Raw genomic sequence first — 13502 nt, 5'->3', positions numbered from 1 at the left:
TTAGTGTTTTTAGGTGAAGGATGCGAATACTTGTTTCATCTTTGCATATTTAACGACATTAGAAACACGAGAAGACACAAGGATATGAAAAGCTCAAATTTAATAGAACCTTCAAAAACAAATTTAAAATCTGAGACAAAAAGTTTTCTTTGCAACGTATAAACAGAAAAAGAGGGAAACCTTGACAACGATAAATCAGTGTCTGGCGTTAACATCACATTTCCCAACAAATGAAAAACAGGCACTTTCTTTCAAATGAGCTGTGCACGAGTTGCACTGAACAAAGTTTCATTCTGCTCCCTGTGATCCATCGTGAACCGATGACTGAGTGACCGGTGACATTAAAGTGGACTCAACTTCGTTATGTGCCACTTCAAAATCTGGAAGATCGATTGACAAAATTGACAAAACCAACAATAAATTCAAAAACAGAATAAGTGATATAGGTCCTGAACAATCCACACACACACCGAACTGGTTTGGACACGCAGGGTTTTTAAATCTCCATCAGAGGAATGCATCGAGTTTCTGGATTAAAATAATGTTTTTCCTGAATCTGGGGAATATTCAGTGACTAATTTTAAATCATAATGAAGTCAATAATGCAGATTTATGACTTCTCAGTGGCTCAAGTGAACTTCAGCAGATCCACATGTGTGGATTGAGTCACACTGATAATCACAGTAACTGAAGTGAATGGCAGAACCGGTTATTTTGATTTTAGAATTGAACAAAGACAATTCTTCAAATCATTCAAGTAGTTACGAAGAAGCAATTAATGTGTTTCTTAAATATGAAGATTTCCTGGTTGTCTTTGTCATAGATAAGAGTAAACTTCTTTTAGGTGTAAGAACAAAAACAAACATTTTAAATGAAGTCATCTTTGGTTCTTTGGTTATTTTGTTCACTACTTCTGGTCATTTTATAAACAATTTTTTTTATATAAATAAAGTACTGAAGATAAATCAATGATGAGCATTATTCATGCTTTTCTAGTGTAAAGACGTTGATTATCTTTGCATCGTAACACCCACACACATTATAACCCAATGACAGTAGTTAGAATGGGGTCAAATAGCCCTAAGAAGCACTGGCAGACGTGTGACCCGGGGCCTGATACCCACTGACAGGTAACTGACGTCCAGACACAACACTACATAATGACCAACATTATTTCAGGCAGTTGTGGTGAGTTTCCTTGAGATTTCTGCAACAACAACAACATACTGACCTAACTTAGCTGCAGGCAACCGTGACCAGGGTAAGAAAACTGTTCACAACAGCAGAGGCTTGTCCAAATGTAGACGTCATAGTCACCAGTTTAATTTGTGAGAACGTGACAGGACAGCTGGTCAGCCACAACCGAAATGTTGCTGCTGATATCTCACCGGGGAAGTGATTCTGAACGACCTAAAGTGCTATCGGTCTTTGCAGCAGATTGACAAGTGCTTCTTTGGATGTGGTTCGGACGGATTAGGATGGATGCAGAAGCTCCAACAGGGCTCCAACTGCTCCGAAGTAACCCTGAAAACAAAAACAAGGAAAGTAGTAAGAAGTCATTGAGTGAATCACAGCGAGGAACCAGAGTTCTGGTGTCCAAAGGGGAAACGGGAAGGAGAGCTGCTCACCTCGTGGCGCAGGAAGAGAGCTTTGAGCTGGCCCTTGGACCAGTAGTCCATAGCGTAGGCCAGTAACTTCATGGAGAGGGTGTTCACTCTGAGGAAGTTCCCAACAAACACCACTCTCTCAATGTTCTAAAGAGAGAATGGGAGTAAGAATTATCAGCGTGATAGGAACATTTATAATCTGTTTATAACCCGACAACAGATTAATTTAAAACCTGCAATTTAGCTTAAATTAAAAAACACATCTCATCCGATATTGCGGCCTTTTTAGATTTTCCCTCTGCCTCCTGCTCAGGGCTCTGAAGGACTTGTTGATGACGCAGGTGACTTCCTCCGCGCCTTCATAGCCCTGTACAATGCTGCTTGATCAAGACGTCACAAGGCAGCACCGTAAAGAGGCTGAACGCAGAGAGGAACTTCAAATCCTGTTATAACAGCAATGTCCACATGAAACCCAAATTCTGACTCGGATACAAACACCAAACAAACAAGAGACCGTGCACGTGACACCACAATAACCTTCGTAGCAGATTTATAGAATATTAAGCTACGGGACTAACCTCATTGAGGGCACACATCCTGGTGATGGAGCCGATGTTATTGGTGATGGAGACCAGCGTTGCTCTGGCCAGATCCGCTTTGGACACCGACTCCCTCTTCTCTTTGGACATCATGTTTCCAAAACTATCAAACCAGAACAGGAGACATACAAGATGAACAGGAAGTCTAGAAATGTATCAAGGGCTTTCCCCAAAAAGCAGCAAACTGAAATCGAGGCCTCTCGTTTTCCCTCTGGAAAACTAAGCAGAGTAAATTTAGCTCAGTCCTGGATCCTGGCTTCATTAAGGCTGGGACAGTGTGAATAAAAAAATGCGCTGCTGGAAACCACACCTTGAGGCTACAGCCCAGCCTGGCAGTCCAAACCTCTCATAGTCTCCTCCATAGATGTCCCGAACCAGCTTGTCCACACGGGTACTCTCCCCCTGAGAAGCCATTTCCAGGGCTTCCTCGAAAGAGGAGCACTCGGTCAGCAGGCAGCACAGGCCCAGGAAGGTCCCACCGCCGAGGCTGTAGACACACACAGACGATACATGAACTATTAAAACTGCTGAATCCATCAAACTTAAAAAACAACTTCTCATTTGGAGTTTAAGAGTCGGGGACAAAGACGCAAGTTCTACTCAATTCAAATGTGCATGTGTTGTTAATCCTTCAGCGAGCTAAAGACAAAAGGTCCATTGTGTCAAGGGAAGTCGAAACCGTCCAGACAGAGAAACCACACGTGAAATCAAACCGGTGGAGAAAGCAGACAAGCTGCGGAATTCAAAATCTAGACGAACAAAGGACCATTTTTTCTTGGACTCCCGAGCAAACAGTTGGTGAAGGAAGTGGTTTTGTAGCTGACAGCAAAGAAAAATGCTGCTACTTTTCACACCAAGGCACCAGGGAGACTCGGAGGGCAGATGTCGCCAAACAGGCCACACCCACTTCACCCTCCGGCAAATCCCCAGGTCCCTTCAGCCTGATGTGTGTGTGTGTGTGTGTGTGTGTGTGTGTGTGTGTGTGTGTGTGTGTGTGTGTGTGTGTGTGTGTGTGTGTGTGTGTGTGTGTGTGTGTGTGTGTGTGTGTGTGTGTGTGTGTGTGTGCTTGTCTAGTGTCCGGTTGCACTTTCATGCCTCTGCTCTGGTTCTCTGCTCACAACTGGGGCCAGTGGCAAACAGTGCAATCTAAAACATCCTCAATTCACTGTATAATATAACCTCTGTAGTATTTTACTTTTCTTCCTGTGAAAACTGCTTTTTCATTAGAAAACACTTTCTACTTTCTGCTTTTTGTCATTAGTGATCTTTGATGATATCTGATATCTTCTACTTTCAGTTTCTATTTTCGGTTTCAGCTGTTTCCCCCAGGATTTGACCAACTTGCCCATTTCAGCAGATATGGATCAACGTTATTATCCATTCAGTCATTTCTTTGGACATCTGGCACATTTATGTACAATAATCCCTGTTTCTAGCTCTCCCTGTGACATTTTTACTTCTGAACACTTCTAAAACTTCCTTTCTTTAAGGAACTTCTATTGAATTTAAACAATTGAATTACTTTCAAGTGGATTCTAACCCTGCGAGAGCATTTTCACGTTGCTGTGAACCTCTGAACTCAACAGCCATTGGATGAATGCCTTCTTTCCCATGAACCGATATGAAATGTAAAATGACAGACAATCTCCATCCCTGATAATCACCTGGTCCCTGTGACTCGTTTGTAGTTGTTCTCCGAGTAGACGGCCAGGATGCTGACCCCGGACCCGATGTTGACCAGCAGCAGTGGATACGGGTTCTCCAGTGTGTAGGGCTTCTGGACGCAGTGATCTGGGTCTGTGGGGTTTTCAAAGTAGTAGCACTCAGAGGGGCCGCTGGACACCACCGAGTCGATGTACAACACCCCTCGAATTAAACAGTCCAGCTCATCCAGCTTGTGAAGCTGCAGGTCCGCCATCTTTTTTTTGTAATGTTGACATAAAGAGAGAACATGGATAACATCACAGAGGGGATGTGGTCAGGAGAACACAGAGGAAGGAAACTGGGGGGAGGAGAGCGATGTAAAAACAGGAACTGTTATCACAATTCTGTAAGAGTGAGGCTCACTAAAAAGAAAAAGATATCATGTCTAAGCCCATGTGATTAAAATGTATACATCAGCTAATACTGCCTCTTTTCTTTCATTAAATGCAGAGGGGATTGTACATCCCTCAGTATGATCTAAATTTTCTTAACTTAGAAATATGAGCCTCAGAGAAGTCCTGAAATCCACTATTAGCATTGTTTCATCTGTTACTGTAGGTTTCAGGTGTAAATGTGTTGTGTCTGCCCCCTGCTGCCCGTCCCTCCATCCTCACTTGAACCAGAATCATCGAAACCCACCGTGCGGAAATCGGACTCGAACTTGTACGCCCCCCCTCCGGTGGCGCACAGCGTGGTGTGGAGGCTGGAGAAGTGCTTGCTGCGGCCCATCTGCAGGAAGGCCGGCAGGTCGTGCGTGGGGAAGCGGATGAAGTGCAGGTTGCCCGTCCTGCCGCACAGCGTGAGGTCCTGCAGCTCCAGGTGCACGTCCCTGATGCCCGTCTTCCCGTAGGCCGTGTTGGACGTGAGGTAGCGCCGGATGCTCTTCAGATTCTCCACCTCCTCCTGCTCCTCCTCCGCCGTGATGTCTTTGGGCTCGAAGTACACCAGCTTCACCAGAGTGCCACCGATGTCCATCCCAAACCAGGGAAATGCTGCAATAATGAGATATAATACGTTCAACGATTATATTTCACATATTCACCATCATTTAGTCTCAATATAAATCATATTAAATCTCATCTCTGTGATTTAAGATGATGTCTACACGCTCGTGTTGTGATTGGGTAGAGACAGTGGGGAGACGTGGAGGTGATGGCCATCATTCACACAACAGCAGCATCAGTACAGTGTGTACCACGAACGCCATCTTGTTGCAATGTAGGTCCTGGCTATGCCCTGACACCCCAGCTCCCTCTATTACACTGTAATGACAATGCTAACATCTGTTTCACACCGCTATAGCCTGACCCGAGCCCATTATACGGTCCTTATCTGATTCATAATAAATAAATCATATCGGTATTTGCATAATTTTCTTTTCAAGTCTATAATTTCACCGAGGTCCTCTCATGTCTACACGAAACGGTGCCCTCCCCAGCAGATACACGGAGCCCGCGGCTGCAGCGACGGGAACACCTACGCGGCCTTGTTTTCTTCACCGAGTCGCTCCGAAGCCTCGCGGTCGAGTTGGAGGCCCTGCGGTCGGGGGCGGCTCCGCCGGCGGCCGCGGCGGCGGAGCTGCCAGGCTCTTCCCGGAGGTCACCGGGCATCTCTGCGCTGGAGCGCGGCTGCTTCTTGGGCGTCTCGTCCTCGTCGACGGTCGCGTCTTCCCGCTGGAGGCCGTTGTGCGCCATTCGGAGGAGCGGTAGGCTACATGAACGCCGGCAAACGTGGTAAATTAAAGCCCATTAGAGTCGATGATTTGCGGGTAAACACGGAGCTAATTAGCCAAAGTGGCTCCAACGTCACAGCGGCAGAGGGAAGCTGGCAGGAGGCGGGGCTAACCGCTGATTGAGAGGAGCCGCGGCCAATCACAGCGAGAGCCAGTCAGTCAACGAAGGGTGTTCAACGTCACATTTTCCTTTAAAGATTTAAAACGTCATCTACAGCTGATTATAGAAGATTATTCATCTCTACGTGTGTTATGGCTTTTAAAGATATTCCCTTTTATTCAACACATTCACTGCTTGTGTCTGAGAGTCGAGGAACAACACAGAACATGGCTCAAGAAATACACAACAATATGACAATAAAGAACAAGAACTAAGACAACTTCGCTTTTTTATCTTCTAATAATCTCTATAACTGAAACATTTAAATTGTCATAATCTGGAATAGTCTTGTCATAGTTGATTTAATTCTCTGCTGCAGGTTTTGTTTTAAAATATGTAAGTTTGTTCTCTGTTCTCTGTTCAACCTTCATAGATTTCACCCTTTTCTGAGAGACAATTCATTTTATACTTTGCACAGAGTCAACATTAACTTGTGTTTCTCAGAAAGGAAATCAACATGCACATTCAATAAGGGAATGTCTCTATTTTTTATATTTTCAGGTTTATTGCCGTGATTGCAGAAGTGTACAGCCAGAAACAGTTCAAATACATTTTGATTAAACTCAATCTGACCTCACAATTTACATGTGATATTTGCATAATACCAACATTTAATTTCATCTACATCTCTGCAGATCAAAAAAACATCTAAACATTTGCAAACCCTTTAGATTAAGCTTCTTTTTTTCTTATATTTCTTCTATCCATGGTTTTTTTTACAATAAACTCTCAACTCATAGAACATGACACAAACATGTTTCTATTCAAGGGAGAAAAACAAAATGTCATCTCAAACATTTACAGCTGATGATATCACAACACAGGTTGCTGTCTAGACCAGTGGCTGCTAAAGGGCCTGCCATGCATGCAGCAAGATATAAGATGTAATGTAGTACATTATATATAACATTTGAAAACATTAACACTAAATAATAATGATAAGTGCTTCACAAAATACATTAGTCGAAAAATATCCATTTCACAACCCAATTATACATTAAACCACTAACACAAATATTTTGCTGTCTCAGACAGAAACTGGGGTACAGTGCCAAGACTGAAAAAGTGTCATAGTTTTAAAGAGAGTTTGGAAACCACTGGTCGAGACTATGAACTGGATAAATATGCAAAATATGTGATGAATGAATATGTGATGCATGATTACTAAGTGTTTGGCTGAATGACTCTTTGGGTGCTGAATATCTGAGACATCACGAGCGCCTTGGAATGTTATCAATTCATCATTATTAATTCTTAAAATATATACTTTTCATATAATGTTTATATATATATATCTTTATATGTACAAATAAATACAAACAGTGCACAAGCCTTCCTTTCATCCCATGTCCCACTGATCAGCAGGAACAATGTGTGTGATGATGGTATTCTTTCATCCACAGTCCACACTCAGTAAAACCTCAGTGTTTGATGCACTAATCATCACTGGAGGACAAACAACAGCCTTTTCTTCAAAGTGCTTATCAGACAAATGAACATACAAACATTTCTGTCATTAATACACACCCTCAGACTACAAACCAAATATCTATGCACTATCTATACCACTTATTCTTTGAGAGTCATTGGGGCACTGGGGAGAGAACCGATCCCAGCTGACACTGGGGGACAGGCAGGTTGCCAGCGTATCACACATGCCCACAAATACAGGCAATTGAGAGTCTCCAACTAAGCTCACTGCAATATGCTTGTATTTAAACTGACTAGAAGCTATTATTACCATAGATAATTATGAAACAGCTGCCTCACGCCATCTAGGTCCAGTGACTACAATAAGGCACCATACCCTTAAGATCCTCTTGTACTTAAAGCCTAATCTTCTCCCTTTAAAAAGGTATTAAAGCCTCTTAATTCTTAAACTTCCACGCCATCAGCAGTGCAAAGGCGCCCACTCCTGCCGCAGTCAGAATGTACTTCCTATTAGATGGCGAGGTGCGAGGGGCCAACTCCTCCTCTGAGCCAGGCAGTGTTTTGGGCTCTGGTGTGACCACAGCAGGCTCAGGGGGGGAGTAGCTCTTATCAGAGGTGGGGTTCTCATCAGTGGTGGTGGACGGTGGGGATGGAGTGATCTCTTTAGCTGCTTCTCCATTGATGAGGTGAGCTTGCGGTGCTGGGACTTGACCATCTAGGTTGAGGATGGACGGCTCCTCAGAGACGTGCACCACATTCACCTGCACCTCCTGACTTTCCAGACTCACACACAGAGATTCGTAGTGGTTCTCCCCCGGTTCATCATGGTTAAATGCAACGCCGTTCTCCTGGCATGGCAGCCCGGAGACAGTGGTGGTGGAGGCGATAGCAGAGCATGCAGAAACTGTAACATCATCCTGGGCAGCATCGCTTATTTCCAGACGCTCACTTTCCCCAGAGTACGGCTCCTCTGGTGGGTTGTGTGCAGGGAGAGTAGGACTGTTGTGACTCTCTGGCTGGAAGCTGATGAGGGGGTCAGGCTTGCTCATACACAACGTGTCGTCACCAAACATGGAGGCGTCCATCCCGTCGGCGCCAGGCAAGGGGGAGGCTGTCGGTGCTGTTTCTATCTGTGGGCTGCTTTCAACAACCTGCAGGGGACATTGATGTAACATCTCATTTTTATCAAGAGGTTGAGGATTTGTTATATATTCTGTGCCTGTATATATGAAGGAAGGCCGATGAAACAATAGAAACAACTTTGAATAGGAATAAAACAATCTAAGACCATGTTCTGATCGATTTTAATCCCGTGTGGGAAGAAAACTCTGCCTTCTGAATAAGACATTCACAGCTACACACAGGAGTATTGGCACAGTGTTGACAACAGCTGCTATGGTGCAAAAATGTAATATGTGCACACACCATCCTGGTATATCACTACCTCTTTATTCTGCTGTTTCCCCTCACAGTGTTTGTGACCAAGCATCAAATAGTTAACTACTCATCACAAATTAAATGAAAGTTGAAAGCTTTACAACAACAGGGGATACTGCAGGGCTGTGTGTAGAGGAGGTGTTTACAGTAAATATCTTTTGTTATTAAGTTATACAGGGGAAACAAACAATAATAGTAATGAAATTGAAATCGAAAAATTCACCTTAAAAGAAGACTTATAATACTAATACTTCTTTAAGTACGGTACAGTTTTGTTGGTGCTGGTATTGTTTAGTGGTTTCTGTTGTTCCATACGGGACTTTCCCAGTAAAACAATGGATTAACTTTAAGGTTAATAACAGCGACGTCAATGGGAGAGAAGCAGGAAACAGCAATTATAGTAGAATTACAATACAGCAGAATGTGTTGCAAGGGCAAGACTTTTCACTATGTTGGTCATGTACTGAATATTTTAGGAAATGATAAAGAAGTCTTTATATCATTATAATAAAGTGAGTAGTAGCAACTGACAGTGTGCGGCAGCTTCCCATTTTAAATGAATAACAGTATATAACATAAATCATCTTTATATTGTTCATTATAATGTAGATTGAAAATCATAATGTAATATTCACCTGTGTAATCGGAGGATCAGACGTCTCTTCAGGTTTTATATCCTCAGGGGGGGTGGTGTCCTGTACTGGATGCTTCTCTGGGGTCAGTATGGGGAAAGAGGATCCGTCGGTTACGTCTGAGTTTGCCTGAGTTGGACTCTGTGGTGGACTGGCCTCTGAGGCTGCTGTTGTTCGGAGAGGATCAGGATCAGTGTCCGTCTCACAGGGAGACAAGGGAGGCGTCTCCACAGAGCTGACTAAAGCCACACTCACTTGATCAGGAATCACAACGTTATCACCAGAGATATCCATGATGTCTGACTCAGAGCATTCCTCTGGCTCCTGGTTAGAATTAACTTCCTCCGGCGCTGTGCTGGCCACTTCTGTGGTTGTTGCCTGGAGAGGATCCGGAGTCACCTCAGAGTCGACATCAGCCTCACCCTCTCGTGCGCTCAGTTGATCGGGAACCACGCACTCCTCATTAGAGATATCCTGGATGTCTGATTCAGAGTTTTCCTCTGGCTCCCGGTGAGCAGTAACCTCTCCTGGTGGTGTGCTGTCTGGAGTGTGTGGGGTCATAGGGGAGGGAGGAGGTGTTGTCGGAGGGGGTACCACTTCAATCTGAGTAGCCTGTGGAGGCTCAGGGACAGGCTCGGGTGGTGGAACAGCCTCTGGTAAGCTGGCCTGCTCGGCGGCTGAGCTCTGGGCTTCTGGTTGCAGCGGGGCCGAGGCCTGAGCAGCTGGCTCTGGAGGAGCCGATGCTTCAGCCGGCGGAGCAGCAGCAGCCGCACTGCCTCCGCTCTCTGGAATGGGCAGATGAGTGGCAGATGGTGCTGGATGGACGTGTGCCCTGATTACAGTTGATGAAGGGGAGCTGGGGTTGGAATCTAGGGCAAAGCAAACAATGTGTTTCATTTAAACCAATTATGTTCGCAAAGGACTAAAGCTCAGTGATATCCTGAAATCCGAAACGTTGAGCTCTGACACTCAGACAGATGCTACAGACAATTGTGTTTTGACAAATGAAATAAAGAACGCACTTTTCTACAGTTTGTTAGACTGTGGTTTAAACGGCAAACCAATCAAACTCATTAAATCAATTTCTTATATCACATAATCAATACACATAATAAAAAGGAAAAGATTGAATGAATCAGCTGACTTACTGCCTCTCAGAGCGTCGTACTCAGCTCGGATCTCCGCTGCTATCGTCGTCTGCTCACACGCTTCAAGTGCTTCGATGAACTGCTCGGGCCAGTTCTCTCTCCTCCTCAGACAGTCCAGGAGCAGCACCATGCCATCATAGTTCCCATTAGTCTCTCTTTTTGCTTCTATGTTTTCCTATAATTACATTTACAAAAAAAAACACAAACACCACATCAGAGCAGTAATGACTAACTGCTGACTTTCAAGTTTTAAATACACAGGTTTTTTTTTAAGCAGTTGTTATTTAATCCAAATGTCTATATTCTGTTAAACAATAATTTGATGGGATGCTAAATTCGACTTGTCACTTGTACCAACTTTTGGAAATGTGACTTTGATTTATGCAAAGCTCATGGGTGATATCTCGTTTTTAGACAACATTTGACATACTAAAAAAATTGGAACCATAATTGTAATAATAATGATAATAATACATATTAATACTGTATATATTGTGCTTCTGCTAATGCTGAAAGACACTTTACACATTTAAAAGTCCTTTAGAAAACAAGTACAAATGCATTTCAACATTATTTAAACAACCTTAAATCCTAATCCTTACACGTCCTTATTCCTGATGAAACCTACCCTGTCGTGAGTGGTCAAGCACGGCAGATGGACGACTACTTCTCTCACTTTCACCTTGCTCACAATGGCGGGCATTCTCCGCCGCAGATATCCATTGTAGAGTTTGTCACTGGCAAACGACATCTGTGAAGAAAAACACAGCGATACTGAAGATCTCAAAAAAGTTTTTGTGGTTTTGCAAAAAGGGGTATTTCAAAACACTGTTCATTTACATGCATCAGTCGGAAAGGCCCCTTGTTCAAACTCTCTATGCTTCTCCTTCAATTTACGAGATGTGAAAGTAGCTGTAAAACACAATGAGGAAACCGGATCTTTGTGGTCTGCAATAAACGCAGATAAACCGAGGAGATTTTTAATCTAGTGACTATGAAAATGAAACAGAAAGTGAAAGTAAAGATCAGTACAATTCTATTGTTTCATTTGAATTTCAGTTGAAAGTAGGGCTGTGACTCTTTGCTCAGGCAAATCCCTTTTCTTTACTCTTTTTTTTAAGGGGAGAGAAACACTCCTACTTTTCAAGGTTGCAGCTGAACAGGCTTGGACTTGTCACTGATTAATCACCTCCACCTCCACCTTTAATATCTGAGCCTTAAACGACCACACGTTCCTGTGGCTGTGAAGGAATTCTTAATTTTCTGTTAGGCAGTGTTTCCACCATTCACTTACAAGGACTAAAAAGCAACAGTTCATTGTCTGTCTCAAGGACACTCGGGAAGACGAGAAGAAAAAGCTGTTGAACAAACCAAGGACATAAAGATATGAAGGACCTAAAGAGGCATAACACAGGTGTCTTTCAGCTCCGAGACAGACGGTCTTCCTTTGGGAAAGTATTGCATGACAATATATAATTTGACACTTGACAATCCTTATTCAGACATATGTTAAGTTCCCATGTTTGCTGTGGAAGCAACAAATCAAGCTCAACAATTTTCAACTAGTCCCTCTCCTTAAGATCGTCTGGAACTCCTCAAACTTGGTAGTTAACCAGTTCACCAGAAGACTTCCATCCCAGTTGCCTCTCTGGGTCAATGAGAAAGCATGGGCCTACTTCCTTTGTATTGTATACACCTTAAAACCTTCACTTTGTTTGTACCCAAACAGTCTGGGTAAGTAATCTGATGTCAGGTTCAGTCACGTGAAACGTTTTCACACCGGCGGTTTCAGCAGCCACCGTCTGACTGAATGGAATAAATGTCAGAGGCTGTAGCCAGAGAGCAAAGTCTTCCTCACGGTATCATTAGCCCACAGAGGCCATGGTCTACCTGACACACGCATTGTCCGTAAGGCAGAGGCTTCGCAGTGTGTCCTGGCTTCTGCAGGAATGGGAAAGTGTATTATTGTCAAGCCTGCATCTGAGTGTAAAGCGATGAGAGACGGCAGATTAACAAGACAAGAGAGGAGGCGTGAGAGGAGGGAGGGAGGCAAATACACAACTTGACACAAGGGCACAGTACACGCAGCCGAGCCAAAGGAATGACCTCTAAAACAGGCCAGACAGGACGGTCCCAGTCCCAGTGTCCTTGGCTCTCAAAACGTGTTGGCTCAATTTCACGCATTAACTTAATATCTAATAATAATCCCTTCAATCTTATATTTAGCCAGTCCTGAAGAAAAGCTCAGTAAGTCCACCAGACATTTATACATGTGCGTAATACCACGAGGAAAGTTTTCATGCATATTAATGAGTGACACGACATGGAGAGGATTATAAATAGCAGGCTACAAATAACCATAGAGGCTAATAGTGTCATAGTGGCTGTAAATACTTCTATAATTGATACTTGTTTCTAAGATAAATAAACTGACTTAAAAAGGTTGGAAAGCTCAAATAACACAACAGGGAACCTAACCTGCCTATAAATAATTCAAATATAAGTGAAAAATAGTAAGTGAGGCTGCAATAACACACAAGAGACCAACAACTGCCTGTAGTCAATAGAACCTGCTGTGAAAATCACCAGTAATATGGATTATGAGCTAAAAGTTGTGTGCAAGCTAGTTCTACATATTAATAAATACGACACGCGTTAGCTAAAGTCCACGCTGTTTCTTGACTCCGCTGCCGAACAACCACTCGTGTGTTCGGTCACAACGTGGAAGATAAGTCACGATGAACTCAGAGAAGGTTTGTTTGTGGTCGTGAAACTTTACCTTCCGTGTTTCTCTGCCTCCGCAGGTCGTGACGTCCTCACAGCTGCTGCTCCTGCTCCGACTGGAACCTGCTCTCACATCTGCGCCCGAGAAGCAGCTCCGTTCCGACCTCCTATTGGACCCCGCCGCTGTCACTCATAGCTCCGACCAATGGGAACCACGCTAGGGCCCCGCGGAGTGGGGGCGGGGCTCTCTGTTAATCCCGACCCTAGCGGTGACCTCTTCCTCCGATGTGATGGATGACACCGGAATTAGATTTAGGTTTACATCTGT

General features: G+C 43.8%; 2 protein-coding genes across 4 annotated transcripts; both read right to left on the bottom strand.

Annotated features, from left to right (window-relative positions):
• Positions 1-83: 83 nt before the first annotated feature.
• pank2 (pantothenate kinase 2) lies at positions 84-5743 on the bottom strand. Of its 3 annotated transcripts, none has more exons than XM_062396966.1 (7): positions 5391-5743; positions 4550-4902; positions 3871-4124; positions 2517-2693; positions 2186-2309; positions 1629-1754; positions 84-1524 (listed from the first exon to the last, which is right to left on the bottom strand). In XM_062396966.1, the coding sequence occupies exons 1-7, from the start codon at positions 5602-5604 to the stop codon at positions 1474-1476; spliced, it is 1299 nt and encodes a 432-aa protein (XP_062252950.1). In that variant the 5' UTR covers positions 5605-5743; the 3' UTR covers positions 84-1473. The 3 variants fall into 3 exon arrangements, with proteins under 3 accessions (XP_062252950.1, XP_062252951.1, XP_062252952.1); XM_062396967.1 differs by having other exon boundaries at positions 2550-2693; XM_062396968.1 differs by lacking the exon at positions 5391-5743 and having other exon boundaries at positions 3871-4003; positions 4550-4900.
• A 188-nt stretch (positions 5744-5931) lies between these two features.
• Positions 5932-13295, bottom strand: mavs (mitochondrial antiviral signaling protein). Its single transcript, XM_062397512.1, has 5 exons — positions 13230-13295; positions 11079-11201; positions 10451-10625; positions 9306-10171; positions 5932-8384 (listed from the first exon to the last, which is right to left on the bottom strand). The coding sequence occupies exons 2-5, from the start codon at positions 11199-11201 to the stop codon at positions 7671-7673; spliced, it is 1878 nt and encodes a 625-aa protein (XP_062253496.1). The 5' UTR covers positions 13230-13295; the 3' UTR covers positions 5932-7670.
• Positions 13296-13502: the final 207 nt, after the last annotated feature.

This window comes from Platichthys flesus, chromosome 10 (genome assembly GCF_949316205.1).
Source record: "Platichthys flesus chromosome 10, fPlaFle2.1, whole genome shotgun sequence".
In the NCBI taxonomy this organism is placed as follows: Eukaryota; Metazoa; Chordata; class Actinopteri; order Pleuronectiformes; family Pleuronectidae; genus Platichthys; species Platichthys flesus.
This window is presented reverse-complemented; position numbering and strand designations above follow the sequence as displayed.